The sequence below is a fragment of the Ctenopharyngodon idella genome, chromosome 6 (assembly GCF_019924925.1).
Source record: "Ctenopharyngodon idella isolate HZGC_01 chromosome 6, HZGC01, whole genome shotgun sequence".
Lineage (NCBI taxonomy): Eukaryota > Metazoa > Chordata > Actinopteri > Cypriniformes > Xenocyprididae > Ctenopharyngodon > Ctenopharyngodon idella.
In genome coordinates, this window is record NC_067225.1 from 12,456,813 (window position 1) to 12,477,500 (window position 20,688).

The 20,688-nt window shown below is 39.8% G+C and overlaps 2 protein-coding genes across 4 annotated transcripts; both read right to left on the reverse strand.

Moving 5' to 3' along the window:
- Nucleotides 1-2,922: 2,922 nt before the first annotated feature.
- tab1 (TGF-beta activated kinase 1/MAP3K7 binding protein 1) lies at nt 2,923-10,329 on the reverse strand. Of its 2 annotated transcripts, XM_051895910.1 has the most exons (12): nt 10,184-10,329; nt 9,686-9,821; nt 8,289-8,419; nt 8,061-8,211; nt 7,627-7,713; nt 7,417-7,546; nt 7,159-7,275; nt 6,536-6,647; nt 6,168-6,312; nt 5,422-5,635; nt 5,023-5,176; nt 2,923-3,550 (listed from the first exon to the last, which is right to left on the reverse strand). In XM_051895910.1, the coding sequence occupies exons 2-12, from the start codon at nt 9,716-9,718 to the stop codon at nt 3,328-3,330; spliced, it is 1,497 nt and encodes a 498-aa protein (XP_051751870.1). In that variant the 5' UTR covers nt 9,719-9,821; nt 10,184-10,329; the 3' UTR covers nt 2,923-3,327. The 2 variants fall into 2 exon arrangements, with proteins under 2 accessions (XP_051751870.1, XP_051751869.1); XM_051895909.1 differs by lacking the exons at nt 9,686-9,821; nt 10,184-10,329 and adding an exon at nt 9,554-9,604.
- A 38-nt stretch (nt 10,330-10,367) lies between these two features.
- Nucleotides 10,368-18,856, reverse strand: LOC127513848 (synaptogyrin-1-like). Of its 2 annotated transcripts, none has more exons than XM_051895941.1 (4): nt 18,361-18,853; nt 14,864-15,101; nt 13,861-14,006; nt 10,368-12,779 (listed from the first exon to the last, which is right to left on the reverse strand). In XM_051895941.1, the coding sequence occupies exons 1-4, from the start codon at nt 18,472-18,474 to the stop codon at nt 12,558-12,560; spliced, it is 720 nt and encodes a 239-aa protein (XP_051751901.1). In that variant the 5' UTR covers nt 18,475-18,853; the 3' UTR covers nt 10,368-12,557. The 2 variants fall into 2 exon arrangements, with proteins under 2 accessions (XP_051751901.1, XP_051751902.1); XM_051895942.1 differs by lacking the exon at nt 10,368-12,779 and adding an exon at nt 13,594-13,778 and having other exon boundaries at nt 18,361-18,856.
- Between the last annotated feature and the right edge of the window lie 1,832 nt (nt 18,857-20,688).

A 20,688-nucleotide genomic window follows, 5' to 3' on the forward strand; every position in this document is an offset into this window, starting at 1 on the left:
AGTTTTAAATACTTTTTTACATTAAAGGATATTATTGTGTATTATGAAAGCAATGTTAACAAAGGTTTTGAAAACATTGTTAATTTATTTATACTGCTGGCAAAATTTTATATACATAAACAAAAGTATGTAAAGTCATCCCCTATCTTTAAGGTGTTTATAGTGGAATTTGATTGTTTTATGTCTTCTTTGAAATTGTTAAAAAAAAAAAAAGTCATTAACATGTTTAAAATATTATATAATTTTCAGATCCCCTGTTATCAATTAATGCACTCTTTTTTTTTGTACTATTTTATTCTATGTATACGATACATATATACAGGCGCATCTCAATAAATTAGAATATCATAAAAACATTTTTCTGTAATTTAATTCAAAAAGTAAAACTTAAATATATTCTAGATTTATTAGACATAAAATAAAATATTTCCAGACTTTTTTGTTTTCATTTTGATGATTTCAGCTTGCTGCTCATCAAAATAAAAAAATCAGTATCTCAAATTATTAGAATATTTAATTTCAAGTTCTATTAAATGACCATTCTCAGGGTATAAATACTGGGTTTAGGTCAGTAATCCCAACAGCAGTCATGGGGAAGTCTGCTGACTTGACAGTTGTCCAGAAAATGGTCATCAAGACCCTCTACAATGAGGGTAAGCCACAGAGGGTCACTGCTGAAAGAGCTGGCTGTTCACAGAGCTGTGCCAAACCATATTCATGGAAAGTTGACTGGAAGGAAAAGGTGTACAAGTGAAAGGAATGACAGCAGGCCTGAGAAGATTGTCAGGCGAAGCCGATTTAAGAAGTTAGTAGAGCTTCAAAAGGAGTGGACTGAAGCTGGAGTCAGTGCATCAAGAGCCACCACACACAGACGTCTTCAGGAAATGGGCTACAACTGTCACAACAAGCCACTTCTGAACAAAGACAAGTGTCTTACCTGGGCTAAGGAGAAGAACTGGACTGTTGCTCAGTGGTCCAAAGTCCTCTTTTCAGATGAAAGTAAATTCTGCATTTCATTTGGAAATCAAGGTCCCAGAGTCTGGAGGAAGAGTGGAGAGGCACAGAAACCATGTTGCTTGAGGTCCAGTGTGAAGTTTCCACAGTCAGTGATGATTTGGGCTGCCATGTCATCTGCTGGTGTTGGTCCACTGTGTTTTCTGAAGTCCACAGTCAACGCAGCCATCTACCAGGAGATTTTAGAGCACTTCATGCTTCCTTCTGCTGACAAGCTTTATGGAGATGCTGATTTCATTTTCCAGCAGGATTTGGCACCTGTCCACACTGCCAAAGGTACCAAGAGCTGGTTCAATGACCATGGTGTTACTGTGCTTGATTGGCCAGCAAACTCGCCTGACCTGAACCCCATAGAGAATCTATAGTCAAGAGGAAGATGAGAGACACCAGACCCAACAATGCAGATGAGCTGAAGGCCGCTATCAAAGCAACCTGGGCTTCATTACACCTGAGCAGTGCCACAGGCTGATCTCCTCCATGCCACGCCACATTGATGCAGTAATTCATGCAAAAGGAGGCCCAACCAAGTATTGAGTGCATAGAAATAAAGATACTTTTCAGAAGCCTGACATTTCTGTTTAAAATATCCTTTTTTTTATTGATCTTATGAAGTATTCTAATTTATTGAGATAGTGAATTGGTGGGTTTTTGTTAAATGTGAGCCAAAATCATCACAATTAAAAGAACCAAAGACTTAAAGTACTTCAGTCTGTGTGCATTGAATTTATTTAATACACGAGTTCCACAATTTGAGTTTAATTACTGAAATAAATGAACTTTTCCAAAACATTCTAATTTATTGAGATGCATATACACCGATCAGGCATAACATTATGAGCACTGACAGGAGAAGTGAATAACACTGATCACCTGGGCAATGTTTTGCTTTCATGGAAACGATATTCCCTGGTGTCTGTGGCCTCTTTCAGCAGGATAATGCGCAAAAATGGTTCAGGAATGGTTTGAGGAGCAGTTTGAGGTGTTGACTCGGCCTCCAAATTCCCCAGATCTCAATCCAATCAAGCATCTGTGGGATGTGCTGAACAAACAAGTCCGATCCATGGAGGCTCCACCTCGTAACTTACAGGACTTAAAGGATCTGCTGCTAACATCTTGGTGCAGATACCACAGCACACCTTCAGGGGTCTATTGGAGTCCATGCCTCGACGGGTCAGGGCTGTTTTGGCAGCTAAAGGGGGACCAACACAATATTAGGAAGGTGGTCATAATGTTATGCCTGATCGGTGTACATGAGAAATATTTATTTGACTCTCTGAGGTTGACAGTTCATGTCATGAAAAGATTTTAAAATTTCTGACAACCTTTCAGTTGTTCTTTGTTAAAGCAAAAATAACCCGACATCTGATCAGGATATCAAATGAGAAAAGAAAATGCAGGATGGACTTGATGTGCATTGACCGGAAGGTGTAAAGTGGTTTCATGAACACCGTTAATGTGTTTTTATAATTGTTCTTCCATTAGGGACTCTTGAGGATTCATCATTACAGTATCATGTGTTTTCCAGGAAATTCAAAACAAGAAGTCTCATGAGATAGAAGCAATTTCACTTGTTATAGCGCCACCTTGTGGTAACTCTAAGAAAAAACTGGTACTGGACATCCTGCATATATATCTTAACATTCATGAAGATCAGACATTCAAAGGCATCTTTAGACTTTTTTTTTTTTTTTTGCACAACAAACGCATAAGAACTTGTTAGTTCTTCCTCAAATGACTGAAATAATCACTAAATCAGCGAATTAATCATTCAGTGAAATCAGAACTGTTAGATTAATTTGTGCATTACGGCAGCACAGTAGAGTCGGATGATGAGATTTGAGACCAGCTTCAGGGTCTCTGACGCGCTGAGGGCAGAAAAACAGAAGGAAGAAAAATCAAGCCAGAATGTGATCTGAAATAAGAGCCTCTACTGTTTATTATAGGAAGGTACTAAAACTCAAAGAACACAGAAAACACACACACACACACATGCAGGTTTATCTGCACTGAGAATCGCTGATCTCACCAAAAACAGACGTCAGACTTCACAGAAGCAGAAAGAGAAAAAAAATGTGAACTGTTATAAAACTCAAGGACAAGTAATAATAACATAAACGTCATTGCAAATGAACACAATCAATGTCTCCTGTGACACTGTGTGATGCTTTGTTCCCTTTGATACAGTCAGTCGTGCTTTTCTACTAATGCATTCGGTGCAAAATCATCCTTTAACTAGACCAAGAGCAACATGCTGACTCGAGTCCAGCGCTCACATACTGTACACGATCGGTCCTCTCACGCTGATGTGTCTCGTCACTGCGGGCCCATCTCTCCGGACAGACCCTGGCCGTCGCTGTGCTCCATTCCCCAGAGCCGGTGGAACTGGCTGAAGTCCACGTAGGGCGGCACGCGTCCGGTCTCGTCGGGCTGAGCCGCCTGGCTGCCTCTCTGCCGGAACAGACTGCCGTCTCCGGAGCTGGAGCTGGAGCTCTGCGTGTGCGTGTTGGTCGACTGCAGCGTCGCCGTGGGACTCTGACTGATGGGAGGAGCACAGACAGACAGAGGGGTGGGGTCAGGGTGAGGGGCGGGTTCAGAGACACAGGTGAGGACAGGGGCGGGGTCAGGACTCTCAGTGATGGGCTGTAAGGTGTCTACGGTCAGGGGAATCAGAGGTGCCATTAGACTAATGTTAAGTGGGGGACCGTGGAGAGAGATTTATGTGTTATTTACACGTCTATATACAGTTATAAACATTCAGTTGTAGGAGATAACAATAGGTGAGGCGCAGGGTTATTATAGTTTACTAAAACTATAAAAACATTTTAATTACTTAAAATAAAAATAAACATTAACTGAAATACAATCAAATATTTTTTTTAAAAAAAACATATTTTTCTTATTTTCATTTAGCTTAACTTGATGTACTAAAATAACTAAAACTGAAGTAAAAATGATGGCCAAATTATTCCATTTGGAATAATTAGGATTTTAAAAAGTCTTAATGAGCAGAAGAGACTTCTTATTTATTCCAAACTTTTGACGGTAGTGTATAAAAAAACAACTAAAACTAATACAAATGGCAAAAACACAATTAAACCATAAAAATTTCACTGAAATTATAAAAATAGAAAATGATGTGTGTGTGTGTGAGAGAGAGAGTGTGTGTGAGTGAGAGTGTGTGCGTGTGTGTGTGTGAGTGAGAGTGTGTGTGTGTGTGCGTGTGTGAGTGAGAGTGTGTGTATGAGTGAGAGAAAGTGTGTGTGAGTGAGAGTGTGTGTGTGTGTGTGCGTGTGTGTGTGTGTGAGTGAGAGTGTGTGTGTGTGTGAGAGAGAAAGTGTGTGTAAGAGAAAGTGTGTGTGAGTGAGAGTGTGTGTGTGTGTGTGTGTGTGTGTGTGTGAGAGAGTGTGTGAGTGTGTGTGAGTGAGAGAAAGTGTGTGTGTGTGAGTGAGAGTGTGTGTGTGTGAGTGTGTGTGAGAGTGTGTGTGTATGTGTGTGTGTGTGTGAGTGTGTGTGAGAGTGTGTGTGTGAGAGTGAGAGTGTGTGTGTATGTGTGTGTGTGTGTGTGTGTGTGTGTGTGAGTGTGTGTGTGTGTGTGTGTGTGTGTGTGACTGAGAGTGTGTGTGTGAGAGTGTGTGTGAGAGTGTGTGTGTGTTACCCAGCAGTGGGTGTGTGTGAGAGTGAGAGTGTGTGTGTGTGTGACTGAGAGTGTGTGTGTGAGAGTGTGTGTGAGAGTGTGTGTGTGTGTGTGTGTGTGTGTGAGAGTGTGTGTGTGAGAGAGTGTGTGTGTGTGTGTGTGTGTGACTGAGAGTGTGTGTGTGAGAGAGTGTGTGTGTGTGTGTGTGTGTGTGTGTGTGTGTGTGTGTGTGTGTGTGTGTGTGTGTGAGTGAGTGAGTGAGTGAGTGTGTGTGTGAGTGGGAGTGTGTGTGTGAGAGTGAGAGTGAGAGTGTGTGTGTGTGTGTGTGACTGAGAGTGTGTGTGTGAGAGTGTGTGAGAGTGTGTGTGTGTTACCCAGCAGTGGGTGTGTCTCCCTCCAGTGTGGACGCAGTGTTGGAGCCGTTGGTCAGTGTTCCCTGAGCCGGCATGACCAGAGACAGCATGACGCTGGTCTTACTGGTGCTCTGATGGTTGGAGTACGGCACAGACACCGGGTAGATCCGTCCTCCTGAAACACACGTTCACGTCAGTCCTCTGCGTTCAGAGTCAGTGTGTGATGATGTAATACTGACAAACACACATTCTGTATTAATGCACCTAGCTGTGAAAGACTACAAAATTACTTATTTTCAACTATTTATATTTTGTTTTATTTCAGCTTTATTTCAATTAACAGAAATGTCTTTAATAGTTAACGATTATAACCCTGCTGTGGTGTGGAACAGCTGTTGTGTTTGTGAGAGTGTCTTTCACCTTGTGTGGGAGTGAGTGATCCGTCCGCCAGCGGGTAGTTAATGACTCTGATCAGCAGCGTCATGTCTTCATGTCTCGCGCAGTGGGGCGCCCTCTGTCTGCCGCTGACGTACGCGTCATGATGAAGACGTTTGACGCGCTCCACCACCGACTGCGCCGCTGCCTCCAGACTGCACTGCAGAGCCAACTCCGCTGCTACCATGGCAACGATCTCCTGAGAGGGGAACATGGGAAATGTAGTTCGGGATATCAAAACTATGCCATGGAACGGATTGTTATTGTTTTTGGAGCCTCAGAAATTGGAGAATTTATTTCGGTTATAGCTCTTATTTAAAGTCACCATGAAATCAATGATGAATTTATTCTAAATGATTTATCGGTGCACATCATAGTTTTAAATTCATGTTCCTCGTCATGTTGAATCAGAATATCTTATCCTCCCTCTTGCAGCATCTCTTCTCTGATGACGAGGGCGGGGCAACCTGTCACTCACATGAGATCCACCAATAGCAAACCACAACCATCCAATCAAAATCAAGCCCCGCCCTACATATGTTCATGTTCCAGAAGCGTTTCACTCAGATATACGACACAATAGAGAAGAAAAGAACAGCGCAACTTCCCTTTCATGACGACTTTAACATTTCATGCATTTACATTCAAACTAATGAACTGCACTAATGCAATGCAACAGATCTTCAGATACAAACAATGTCATTTTACTCTTTAATTGGCAAATTAATCACCTGGTTGACCTGCTCGGGTCCGTGGGCCGACTCCAGGGCTTTAATAAGCCCCTCGGACATCAGCAACAGGAAGCCAGTCACGCCCTCCAGTGATTGGCCGCCATGGATCTCAGGCTCGGAGATGATTGGCTTATGCTTTGCTGCACTGAATACAGACACAAGACCAAAACAGAACTAGTTTTAACAGAAAAACATAAACATAATTTGGAATTGTGGGCATTCATATTAGGAATTTTTACTGTTTTAGCTTCTCATTTTACCAGTTTTCATAATGTATGAAATGCATGATGTGTTAATGTATGTGATAATATGAGATGATGCAAGTGAACAGATTTTACTCTCTTTGAATCCAGCGATCAGAAACACACCTGAGCACATCGATGTCTGTGTAATTGAATTTGACTTTGTAGTCTCCGATCCGTCGAGTGCTGCTCTGACCCGAGATCAGTCCGGTCTGCCTCAGACGCACCGGATCCAGACCTGAGAGAGACGATGTCAATCATTCATACATATGACAAACTCAAATGACAAACATTGCGATTACAATCAACTAAAACATAATCACAAAACTGTTGCAGCATGAGCATGTAGGAGTCAGGGACTGAACGAACATGTGATGGCACACAAGATCCTTTGAATCAAACTTTTTGAACCAGTTCAGTGAGTCGAATGATTCATAGACAACGAAAAAAGAAAAGCACTCAGTGATCTTCATTACTGACTATTTACCTGAATAGAATAACAGTCTGCATAAACTGAGATACGGCTTAGAGCAATTGTTAAATGGCAAAGGCTGTGATTCAATTAAATAATTAAATAAGTATTTAAGAGTAAAGTGAGGCACTGTGTTTATTTATACGCGCAGCTCATGATCCGCCGGTGTTTTCAGCATCTCAGAGCGGCTCGATTCACAGTAAATGCTGCTCAAGATTAGTGTTGCCAAGTGTAAGTGTGTGTGTGTGTGTGTGTGTGTGTGTGAGTGTGTACTGACCCAGCTGGGTGAGTCTGGTCAGCTCATCTTCATTGTCGGTTGTGTGCGCTCGGCCGATCTGGATCACCTGGTTCTGACCGTCAGCAGTGGTCTTACAGAGAAGAGCCCGATTGGTACCTGAAAACACACACTGATCAACTCCTGGAGCGAAGAAAAGAACCACACAATCCAACAGCAGCGTTTGTGCTCCAGACGTGAAAGATTCCTCAGATCAGGTGTGTGTGTGTGTGTGTGTGTGTGTGTGTGTGATCCACATACCGACATTAGCGATGTAGAGCTTATTATTGAGTATCAGAGCGACTATCGCAGTGGCTCCACCTGAAACCTCCTGCTCTAAAGCCTTCAGCCGCTCCGCCATCTTCTGCGTCTGCGCTGACAGATAGACGCCCTGACACACACACACACACACAGAGGTGGCAAACACTCTTATCTAAAGCAAAAGCAGTCATTTGAGTCATTTGTCCTCACCTCAGGAAGCTGTGTTTGCAGATTGGCCTTCTCTGCAAGAGCATCATCAATGGTCTCAAAGTAGCTCTTCTCCACAACATCAAACGCCTGAGAGTTTAAAAGACACGTAAAATTCAGTATATCATCCGTATGACTGAATAATGACACTGTCTTCAGTAGAGCTGATTATAGCTGGAATTCAACTTGTTTTATAACTGATGAACTTTAGACTGTTATTGAACGTGTTTACTGGTGTGAGGGCGGGGCAACCTGTCACTCACACGAGATCCACCAATAGCAAATCACAACCATCCAATCAATTCCCCACGGACAAAATCAAGCCCCGCCCTACATTTGTTCTTGTTCGAGAAGCGTTTCACTCACAATAGTGAAGAAAAGACCAGCACAACTTTAAAACTGCAAACTGATCTGGTGCAGATGTGAAGCTCTGGTACCTGTGACAGGATTCTGCGCACGTCTGCGTCTGTGTGACCGGCGCTCAGCTGACCCAGTAAGAGCTCCGCCGTCAGACACTGAGACACGAAACTGGCCACGCGGCTGCCGTCGTACCCGTTGAACACCCCGTAGAGGAAGCAGCACTCCGTGCTGAGGAGGAAACAGGATGTGACATCAGTTCACACTCAGCCTGCACAGGCGTCCGCGGCGGCTGTGAGCGACTCTACCTGAAGCGGAAGTGTCCGTCTTCGTTCGGGTGGCTCTGGGTCCCTTTCCCATCAGGGCCGTACGTGCAGTTTGGGGCCGAACCGACGCCGCACAGCTGACACAGAGGAAGATCGTCCGTCCAGCTCTGATGCTGAAATCACAGCACACACATCTGATCCATCTGTCAATCACACTGACCGTCTACACATCATCAGATCTGAACACAATCTCTGAACTGCAATGCACAAAAATTATTCATTTTTGTATTGTTTTCCATAACAAATATCACTAACACTTTTATTTTACAGGATCCTTGTTATTCTTACTATAGTATTAATAGTAAATTATGCATAATTACAAGAAACTAGCCATATATTAAGTATGTTATTAATTAATACTACTCAGTAGTAACAATGACACCTTATAATAATATCTAAATATAATATCTAAACATTCTTAAATCAAAATACATCTACTTGGAAATCTTGTTTTCTGAAAATGTATAAAAATTAAGTGAGTTTATGAATAAAACAAGAACAAACATCTGCCATTGGGGTCAGAAAAATAAACTTAATTCAAAGGGAAAACAAGAATATTTTTCTGTCCCCACTGGCTGTTCCTGTTTTATTCATAAACTCACTTCATCAAACCTAAAAACATTGTTGAATCAAGATAAATTTACTAGAGAAGAAAAATTAACAGATATTAAGCAGTACTGACAAATCGATTTATCGAATCTAATATAAAAGAATCTAATATAAAATAATATATGTGTGTATAAACAAACACACACACATAAAATATATATATATATATATATATATATACACACACAGTATAAACACATATATTATGTAAACAAACTTATTTTAGATTCGATTAATCGATTTGACAGCACTGCTTAATATCTGTTAATTAGTCATTTTTCTTCTCTATAAATTTATCTTGATTCAAGAGTGTTTTTAGATATTTGTGCTAGAAAGCAAGACAAAAATACCGACGTAGAACTTCATTCATAAGGCTAAATAACCTTCGAGAAATTTTAAAACTGTTTTAAACTTTCGGGCAAGATTTTATCAAAAATGTCTTGACTAGATTTGCTTTTCTTTTGTAAACATTCGTGTAGGTTCAGCGACTGTCAGTTATTGTGTTAGTGAGCCAATGTTAGTGTGTAATATTATATGATAAAATTATACACTGAACAGAGACACAAAGTAAACATCGGAGTTACTGCAGTAAAGACAGATGTACTGTAGTAACTGTAGACTATCGCAGCTTAACACACCGAATAAACACTAAAACTGAAGATTAATTCACTCATGACCCTTTAAATACGTGTGTGTGTTAAATCTATAGATGATCCATTAGTAAATGAATAATAATGAGTGTTGATGATTAGAGAAAAGCACTTTCTTACGCTTTGCATCAGACTCCTGCGCTGCGCCGCCATGTTGAGCGGAAGTGTGCGGCGTCAGATCTACAGCTCATCTGCGCGCATGCGCGACTCAGCTTCAGACCAGCTCCATGACTTTGAGATCAGTCCGCTCTAGAATCTGTCAGAAAACTATGGAAGATCATTTCCGCCACACGAGAAATCATGTTTGGTAAATAATTATTGAAATAGAAAGTCGAAATTATAACATAAAAAGTTGAAATATATGTTTGGAGCTCAGCATTAGTGCGTTAATTTTGACTTTTTATGTCACATATGGCGCTTTTTAACCTCATAATTCATGATTACAATAATTATGAATTTTTTTTTTCTCATGTGGCGGAAATGCGCTTCTATAATTCCACTTAAGGGGCAATTCAGTTTGATTTCACAGGACATTTTAATGCCATAAACATAAAACTTTTTTATTATTATTCATGAACATTTATTTAGATGCATATATTAAATAGTAGATTTACATACACCAGGGGTTGCCAAGTCCACGGTTTTCCCGCGGAATTGGGCTACTTTTACACTGTTGCCGCGGGTCATGTTGAAAATGCTTGAAAATCTATTCAAAACACGATAACGGATGGTGTTAGTTTGTGTTTGTTCATCACACCTCACCTGTCATTCACATTCACAACCTTTCAGCATCATGACACACTTGTTTGTTGAAACCGTTTATTGTCACTGGTTTGCACACACAAACTCAAAGAATATCTTAAAATATAATGAAAACAACAGTCAACATGATGTCAAAACGGACTCTATTTACTTCCTTAATACATGTTCCTCATCTTATAATAAATGTTTCATTGGTGACGATCTAGGTTAAAAAAAAAAAGTTTTTCCTCATGATTTCATCAAAAAAAAATGCAATTACTTCCACCACTGAAACAACTTTCCTTTTTCACTGACGTCATCGATCCCTCGTGTTGTGTCCCGCAGCTTCTGTACAGAGATTCCTCATATATAATATACTTACTTTCTTTTTTTATGTTATAGCTCACTCTGAAATAACACATTATGGAAGTAAAATAAATTGCAAATGGCATTTCATGTCGATTTGAAAGTTCAGCTGTGTGAATACTTTCGCTCCCATGATGAAAGACAGACAGTGTCAGCTCATCTGCTGGAGCTGAAGGCAAACCGGTATATGATCCGAGAATAAAATCCCTCCACAGTCACTGACACCTGCACAGAGACTCAACAAAGCAGCTGATAACAGCCTGAGGAATATTCTGGAAAACACTGACAAATAAACTGAGAAGCGTGTGGATATTTGGACACAACTTCTGCTGCAGTATCGGTTCTAGAGTCTGAAAAACATAAATTTATAATAACGCACATTAACGCTGACCTGAGGTGTCACTACTTCCACAAACATGGAAACCCATCTCTGCCACATAAGAAAACAATCATGCATAAAAAGTCATAATTATGACATACTAAGCCACAATTATGAGATTAAAAAAGTCTAAATTATGAGATAAAAAGTCATTATGACTTAGTATGTCATAATTTCAACTGTTTATCATAATTATAACTTAGCAGGCGATATGTAATTATTTTGACTTTTCATCTCATAAATGTCATAATTTCACATTTTTATTTCATAATTTCCTATTTTTGTTTCATAATTTCGACTTTTCATCTCATAAATGACTCATAATTTCGACTTTTATGTCAATTTCAACAGACATCATTTAGATTTTTTTCATAATTTCGAATTTGCATCTCATAAATATAACTTTAGAATGTTACAATGTCGAGTTTTTGTTGTAATTTTGACTTACTGTGAATTTCGACTGTCATAATTTCAAAATTTTATTTCATAATTTCGACTTTTTGTTCATTTCAACTGTCATAATTTTGAATTTTTATGTCGATTTCTCATAAATATAACTTAGTATGTCATAATTTAGACTTTTGTCAATTTCAACTGACATAGTTCCGACTTTTCATCTCATAAATATAACTTAGTATGTCATCATTTTCATTATTAATGTTAATTTCAAAGATTTGTCATAATTTTGACTTGTCATCTCAAATATAGCTTATTATGTCATAATATCAAATGTTTATTTCTGTATAAATTTTGACTTCATCTCATAAATATAACTCATAACTTTTACTTTTTGACATAATTTTGATTTTTATCTCATAAACATGACTTAGTATGTATAATTTCAAGATTTTATTTCATAATTTCGACTTTCATAATTTTGAATTTTGATGTCATAATTTTGACTCATTCTCATAAATATAATTTAGTATGTCATAATGATGACTTTTTGTCATAATTTCGACTTGATCTTATAGGCTAAACATATAGTATGTCATAATTCAGATTTTTGTGAATTTCAACGAACATAATTTTGACTTTTCATCTTATAAATAGAACTTAGTATGTCATAATTTTCATTTTTAATGTCAATTTCAACTGTCATAATTTCAAATATTTGTCATAATTTTGACTTTTCATCTCATAAATTTAACTTAGTATGCCATAATTTCACCTTTTTGTCATAATTTCGAAATGAGTATGTCATAATTTTGACTTTTTATGTCATAATTATGATTTACAAAAGCATGATTTTTGTCTTATGTGGCAGGAATGTTCTTGCATGGAAAGCCCATCTGATTCTGCGTTCACTCACGGTCACTAATAAAGAATTATTTTTAAGAGTGTGAGTCATTAACGCTCACCTGAGGCGTAACTCTTTACACAAATGACCTCATTTTCAACATAAATCATGCATCGCTACTGTAATTAATACATTTGTGTAACATTTTACAGAATATTCTGCCGCTCATCAGCTAGTGAAGGCTGGGTCAGTCAGTCACGGGTCAGTCAGTACTCCTGCCGCTGGTACCCCGCTGACCCGTCAAACCCGCCGTCGCCGCTCTGCTGGTAGGAGCCGGTTCCTCCTGGACTCTCCAGACCGTCTCCGGCGCTGTAGGAGCTGTAGGGCACATCGGCCGCGTCCAGACTGGGGTCGGCATAGTCCTGGGAGAACAGGGCCGAATCCGCACCCAGTTTATACCTCTGAAACGCCAGGAAGGCCTGACCGGCCTGGATGATGAAGGGTGTTTTTAAACATGTGAATGATGGATTTGGGTTCCATTCAACGTAAAAAAAAAAAAAAAGACAGTTTGGGGAAGGATGAGGAAGTGAAGGATAGAAAGAAAATATGATATGAGGAAAAGAGAGAAAGATAAGATTCAGTTTGATTAGTCAGAAAACAGAAAATGAAGCTTGAGTAAGGACCCGTTCACACCAAAGACTATCATGATAAAGATATCGTTTTAAAAATCACTCTAAATTTAAAAGAATAGCGACGTCCACATCACAGCATAGTGATAACGGCACAAGAAACAACATCGATAAATTGTTCTGAAAGTGATTCTTTTTCCAGCTGATGAACGATAAAAACACTGACAACCAATCAGAATCCATCCTGATTTTAAGAGCTCGAGCATTGAAAGCGGCAGAAGTCAAAACTGCAGTGCACTTATTATAAACAGAACGATATCGTAACTGCTGAAGATGCTAATATAGTTATCGTTATAGTTAACGTTCTTGGTGTGAACGAGCCGTTACAGTAACGACAGAACAGACAGTCAATAAACATCAGCACAAATCAAGTCCTGCCCTACATTATTTCTATTAATTGATTATCCTGTTTGACTTGGAAATATGCAACTTTCTGGAAATTAAATGTTAACTTATTCATAACACTAACAAACTTGTTGTTGTGCAGAGCGGCGGTTCTCTCCTGTATGAGCACATTATAGCAGATCTGAACCCGTCCTCAAGTTCTGACTGCTAAAAACACGCTTGAACCAGAGTAACCGTAAAGATCTTGGCTGCATTGAACACCAGTGTGTAAATGTTAATTCTGAGTAAAGACTCTCTTTAATGAGCTTCTGAGACGAATTCATTCTTCAGGACGACAGCTGAGGCTCGACTCTCACTGGGAACATGTTTATTCGTGTGTGTAAAGAGCTCCTCATACTCCTCTTCAAAACACACACGCTTAAGTCTCTCCAAAGAGAACAGCGTAAGGCCTCCCTGAAACACACGTGAACACGGCTGAAATAATCAACACGGCTCCGGGACAAAGTTCTTGTGTTTAATCAAAGCAGGTACAGACCCAGGTGAAGATGGAGAAGAAGGAGAAGGTGATGGCCGCCCGTGCCGCGTCTCCGCCCGCTCGCAGAGGGTTGTCCTCCGGTTTTGCCGCCTGCCACTGATTGGCCAAGAAACAAAAGCCCACGAACCAAATGAAGGACCAGAACGCTGGAACAGAGAGACATTGAGACACAGAAACTATAAGGTCAAGTATTTCACCTTAACTGAGACATCGGTTCAGAGGAAGATCTAAGTGATCTCTTTAAATACAGAAGTTAAAACCTTATAATCAACTCTAAATTTTATGTGTGTTAAGAAAGGGGTGATATGCTCCCTCTTTTTTGTCCCCGTCAAGAAACAAACTGCAGCGTTTTGACCTTATTGCAAGTGTAAAAGAGAAAACTGGTTGAAGCCAGTATATAGGGCCTCATTGGAATGAAAGCATCTTTAAGTCATTAAAAGATAGAAAAGATTTGAGCTTCAGTAAGTTGCAAAAAGCTGGCTCTAACAACAGAATTTATTTGCTTGCCAAATTTTAACTCTGCATCGAAAATGACACCCAAGTTTATTACATGAGTGCAGATATTAGCTTGCAACAGTCCTAAATTAGAGTCCTAAAACTGTCTAAAAACTTCGGTCTTATTGTTATTTAACTAAAGAAAATTTTCACCCATCCAACCTTTGATGTCATTCACACAAGCTAACAAGGCAGATAAAGACTTCCTGCCAGGTTTTATAATTGGATGTCATCTGTGTAAATATGACAGGGGACTTTATGATACTCGAGAGGGAGCATATAAAGCAAATAAAATCGGGCCCAAAATAGAGCCTTGCTGCACCCCGCACATGACGGAAGCTGGGGATGAAGAAAAATCTACAGAAAAACATAGTATGTGAAAAACTGTACGCCAAAAGCGTAGTATGTCTGAATACACAGTATTTGAAAAACAGTAGGCGGAAAGTCCCCGGATAATCTACTACTTCCATACGATGGACACCTACTCAGACAGTATGCGGTTTCCTACCTGATGTGCCCACGTCGGCCAGCACAGCTTTCTTACGGTCTTTGACGCTGCTGATCTGAGGGAAATAGGCATCTAAAGCCAGGAAGGCCATGCAGCACAGGAACGCCAGAGAGCCCATGCTGACCGCGTAGTTACAGGCGTTCTGGTTCCGGTTAAAGATGCAGAACTGCTCAACTTCATCGGGCCTGTTGATGTACCCTTCGTTAGCGATACAGCCGAAGATCACCAATGAAAAGAGCTGAGGAGAACAAACAGATCTTTAAAAATAAATCTTCAAACGAGCATCAAAAGGGTGTGGAAGCTTGTTTCTGACACGGAATAAATAAATAAAAAGGTAATTGCAACTTTTTATCTCACAAATTCTGACTTTATTTCTCACAATTGTGAGCTTATATCTCACAGTTCTGTAAAAAAAAAGATAGAATTGCGGGTTACTCAGAATTGCAAGAAATAAAGTCGGAATTACAAGGAAAAAAACATTGCAATTATCTTTTTTATTTAGCCTATTTTTTTTTATTCCATGGCAGAAGTCTGTTGTCTTTATTTTTCATTAAACAGGCTGTTATTTTCACAATACAGTGAACTCTGATCTTAAAACAGTATTTGATTTCTTGAGAAGATATATGAGTGAATCAGAACTCAAGAGTTTTTGATGATTAAAACGTGTTGTGGATTTAATAGTAATGCAAGAGGTAAAGGGAAAACAGAAAAGCATGTGAAACAAGGAAACGGTTTGTCCCCTTCAGCTGAAAGTGTCAAGTATAGAAACACACAGGTGTTAAAAGATGATGCAGAAACATGCCTAACTTCCTTTTTCTCTCTTTGACAACTCAAGCATGTTGAACTTCCCTGTGAATCTCACTGCGGTCAGATGTTGTGAACTAACAACAAGTTATAGCAGTAAAAAGTAACCAGCATTGTGTGATGATGCTTTTGTACAATTCAATACACCAGAATGAAAAACTGATTAACTTTTAGACACGATTTTATTTCCAAACCACAGCAGAACCACTGCAAAACACAAGTTGTTTCATTCCCGAATGAATGATTCAATGACTCATTCATTAAAGGGGTGGTTGATTATGATTTAACTTTAGTTAGTGTGTAATGTTGCTGTTTGAGCACAAACAACATCTGCAAAGTTACGACGCTCAAAGTCCAATGCAAAGAGAGATATTTTCTTTTACAGAATTCTATGTTTAAGGACTACAACAAACAGCTGGTAGGGACTACAACGAGCTTCTTCCCGGGTTGGTGACATCACTAACCCTAAAATTTACATAAACCCCGCCCCCGAGAACACACAACAAAGGGGGTGAGGCCATGTTAGAGGAAAAGTTGTTGTAGTAGAGTGTTGTTGTCATGCCGTCATTTTACGCCGGACTGCTTCACAAACGAGGGTCAATTCGACACAAAAGATTAACATGACGACACATGCTAGTGGATGACTTGAATCAACTCCACAGCAACTACATAAATTTATCCACTAACCATTCAGAAACGTCTAAAAGTTGTAACTTCTTCCTGAGTCTCTCCATCAGTGTCGACTCCGGTTTGAACAATGTAAGGCTGAACACCGTTACTGACAATCCTCATTTTGTCTGCGTGAGATTCTCCAGCTTTGTTGTTGTTGAGCGACCGAAGCGTGAGCTGTTAAAGCTCCGCCCTCTTCTGGAAAGGGGGCCGGGAGCAGCAGCTCATTTGCATTTAAAGGGACACACACAAAAACAACGTGTTTTTGCTCACACCCAAATAGGGGCAACTTTGAAACCTCACAGACACACTCTGGAGACAGCAGAGACTTATATTACATCTTGTAAAAGGGGCATTATAGGTCCCCTTAAAAACAGTGAATTGTTTTGTTTCTAAATGAATCGTTGTTGATTATCCAATGACTCACATGCTGTGTTCGAAATCGCCCCCTATACCCTCATTCACTATTCCCTACATTAGTCCACTAATATAGTCCACTTGAGGAGTGAATGAAACGAGTGAGTGAATTCGGACACTGAGTGCACCGGAAGGGCTGCCGATTTCGCATAGTTTGTGCTGTTTAATAATCTTTTGAAATGTAACAAACTGGCAGCTCCAGTAGTAATGAATATTTATTTTGTACTAGCATGTTCAAACCTTTTAAACGATTTAATGATCAATTAAATAGGAATTTATACCTGTATGATAATGCTGGACCAGCGCGGTTTGGAAAATGAATGGATGATTGATTCAGCTGCGGGCGCCATCTCCTGGCGAGACGCGGGAATTCATTCAGCGCGCGACTCTCACAGTGCATTATGGGTATTCTCTAGCCGTTGAGTGTGCATCGGTTGTACACTCGTTATTGCGGTGCATTGTGGGATTGAATGAGTGCACTCAACATCGTCCACTATGGTTTCGGACAACACTACAAATGGCTGTCCCCTCAAATAGTGCCCTATTTAAGGGTATAGGGGGCGATTTCGGACACAGCCACAGTCTTGAACGAATCAGTTGAATGAATGGTTCAAATTATAGAGACAGTCACGTGTCGCCACCTACTGGTGTAACTATGTAACTTGCAGAAAAGAGTCACTGTAAAATCCCATCACCAATACCCAGTCTGTCTGGAACAAACCCTGAGAATCAGAGTGACACAAACAGTGAATATTATCAGCCAGTGCTGTTGGACTGTCATATCAGAGCTCAATAAATATCTCTCTGTTCTCACTTCCATCCTGTTTTGTGCCATAACTGTTACATTTACAAGATGAAATGTCATTGTCAAGTTAAAAATACAAGATTCATTATAGTTGAGCTCCGTCCAGCAGTTTTGAACACAAGAACTTGTCCTAAGTGAACGAACCTCACATCCTGTTCAGATGAGCAGAAGAAGAGAGATATTTATAGACAGTAGACACTGTATCTCTCTGCTCTTGGCAGGAGTAGAAGCTATTGCATTATTACATCACAAACACACACAATCATAATTTATGTACAAAACAACTATACAGCTTCTGAACTTGTTTTGCGCTTTAAAATATACTGATCAGCCAAATCAAGAACAGTCTCTCAGCTCTATACTTTACTGTTCATTAATTTAGAGTTGAGTTGTTGTTCGGGTCAATTAAGGTTTTGTCTCAGTTTGTCAGATGTTCAGAAAATCAAATCATCGGTGATTTCCAACACAGACTAATTAATGACAGACAGTGAATCTCCATTAACACACACACACACACACACACGTTTGTTTTTCTATCATGCAGTTTCCAATGACGTCTATTGTTGTCATGCCGAGCTAATGATATTTTCTATCCTCTAAAGCCCCACAGAAACCTTTTCTTACCCCTGACTAACAGCACTTAGTAAACAATCATTTAAATCATGCATATAAAGGCACTAGTACAATGCAGTGGTCCAGAGTGGTCATGTGTCACTCGCAGCATCAGATGATGTTTAATGACAGTATGATGTTTTACACACTCAGAACCGAAAGCATCATTATCATCATCATTGGTACGTACCCAGGACACGATCCGGAGGCAGGTGTGCGGCTGCTGGATGAAGGCGAGCGGGTCGAAGGCTCCACCGGCTCTGCCCGCGCCGAACGCGCCGATGCCCTGCTGCATCCCGTCCATCAGCCGCGCGCTCCGGCAGCCGCTCGCGCTCCTGATGAGACTCTCGCTAATCAACACTAATCACAGACAGACGCTAATTACAGCTCTCTGTCTGTATGTGTATCTGATATCTCCGCCGATTCTCGCCCTCACGGCAGAAAGCGCGCTCTGGAGAGGAGGAGAGACCGTCGGGAGCGCGCACTGGCTCGTGCTCGTGAAGATTCGAGATTGACAATTTTAGAGTGGATACAGCTCACTGAGGCGAACAAATGCGCTTAATTTTAAGTTTTAAAACAACTGACAAGCCAATGGTTCTAGACATGTTGTTTATTTCTGGGTTATATGCGAACGTTAAAGGTGCAGTAATCGAATTATGAGAAACGCTGTTAAAAGTGGATCTAGACCTAGCACCAAAACACAATTGTAGCCAATCAGCAGTAATTGGGGCGTATACAATCATGAGGGGGAGGTGCCTGCGTTGCATAGCATGTTCTGCTGTGTCCCAGTACACCTACTTATACTACGCCTTAAAAGTATGTACTTTTTTTGCGAAGAAAAAGTACATAATTTTGAGTGTGTAGCAAAAGAGTAGACGAGCTTTGGGACATACTATCACGTCATACAATTGCATTTAAAAGTAAACGGATCTTTATAAAAGTCTACATTGTTATTGCAGATGAAATATAACAGGGATAACATTAAATAAATATTTTTAATCAGGTTAAACTGATATCAAACCTTTATCTAAACCTCTCGTCGTTGGTCACGCATATCCGCCATGTTTTGTACTTTTTTTTACGGTAGTCTACGGATCCACACTTCAAAAATCTACCGGAAATAGTAGACCATCCAGGGACTTTTGACATACTCTTTTCAACATGCTTTGGAACATACTATTTAGGATGGATAGTATGGACATTGGGACGCAGGGTTTGTGATTTTGGGGGCGGATCTATTAAGAGGCGTGATCCTTTTGGGTAGGGGCGTGTTTGTTTTGGTGATTTCAAATATCAAAAGCGTTTCTCAGAAATTGCTTACTGCACCTTTAAATGAACATTCCATTGTATTATTCTTCAAACATTATGGGAACGCTACTTTTAAATGTTTTCTGAACGTTCTGAAACAAGTAGTAACGTTTAAAAAGCGTTAGATGAATGTCCAAATACAATGTTTCAGAAAAACGCTCCATCTTTAAATGGTTAGTTCACCCAAAAATTAAAATGTCATTTATTACTCACCCTCATGTCGTTCCACAGTACAGTGGTTCAATATTAATATTATAAAGCGACAGTGTGCCAAAAAAAAACAAAATAGCGACTTATATAGTGATGGCCGATTTCAAAACGCTGCTTCATGAAGCTTCGGAGCGTTTATGAATCTTTTGTGTCGAATCATGATTCGGATCACGTGTCAAACCGCCAAACTGCTGAAATCACGTGACTTTGGCGCTCTGAACCGTTGATTCGACACACTGATTCATAACGCTCCGAAGCTTCATGAAGCAGTGTTTTGAAATTGGCACACCAAAAATATTCTCGTGGCTTTATAATATTAATATTGAACCACTGCACTATTTTAATATGTTTTTAGTACATTAATGGATCTTGAGAGAGGAAATGTCATTGCTGGCTATGCAGGCCTCACTGAGCCATCGGATTTCATCAAAAATATCTTAATTTGCGTTCCGAAGATTAACGAAGGTGTGGAACGGCATGAGGGTGAGTAATTAATGACACTATTTTCATTTTTGGGTGAACTAACCCTTTAAATAATGTTTTCAAAACATTATTAAAGACCAGATAACTTTGAACGAACGTTCTTTACTCAGAGAAGGAGCTTTTTCTTCTTCATCATCTACTTACTTCTCCAATTTAAACTGCATATAGAGTGATGGATTTATTTATTTGCGTTTGTTTGTGTGTTTGTCGATTTGGATGAAATAAAACCCAGTTCTGCATTTTCTGACTCATCGCGATCCGTTGATCTGGTTAATCTTTTAACAACACTTGTGTTAAATAACAGTGGTTTAAACGAGCTCACTCACAGTTTCTAAATTCTTATATAAATGAATGATAATGAGGGAATTAAGTTATTTTTAGCAGCGCGTGTGAAGCGTGGCCTCTAGTGGTGGATTTCAAAACAGTTACGTTAACGTCAGAGTGACGTGCATCTGTAGCGTCACGCCGTTCAGCCAACCGCGTTGCTCAGATTACCGGCGTAAAGCTGTTAGACCAA

What these genes read in the sequence shown, in the direction of transcription:
- tab1 (XM_051895909.1), bottom strand. Translation starts at nt 9,589, where the DNA reads ATGAGTGAATTAATCTTCAGTTTTAGTGTTTATTCG. An exon ending in TGCAAACACAGCTTCCTGAG is followed by an intron (nt 7,547 to 7,626) that starts GTGAGGACAAAT and finishes TGTGTGTGTCAG; the next exon opens with GGCGTCTATCTGTCAGCGCA. An exon ending in GCTCTACATCGCTAATGTCG is followed by an intron (nt 7,276 to 7,416) that starts GTATGTGGATCA and finishes GTGTGTTTTCAG; the next exon opens with GTACCAATCGGGCTCTTCTC.
- LOC127513848 (XM_051895941.1), bottom strand. Translation starts at nt 18,474, where the DNA reads ATGGACGGGATGCAGCAGGGCATCGGCGCGTTCGGCGCGGGCAGAGCC. An exon ending in GGCCGACGTGGGCACATCAG is followed by an intron (nt 14,007 to 14,863) that starts GTAGGAAACCGC and finishes TCTCTGTTCCAG; the next exon opens with CGTTCTGGTCCTTCATTTGG. An exon ending in TCTTCTCCATCTTCACCTGG is followed by an intron (nt 12,780 to 13,860) that starts GTCTGTACCTGC and finishes TTCATCATCCAG; the next exon opens with GCCGGTCAGGCCTTCCTGGC.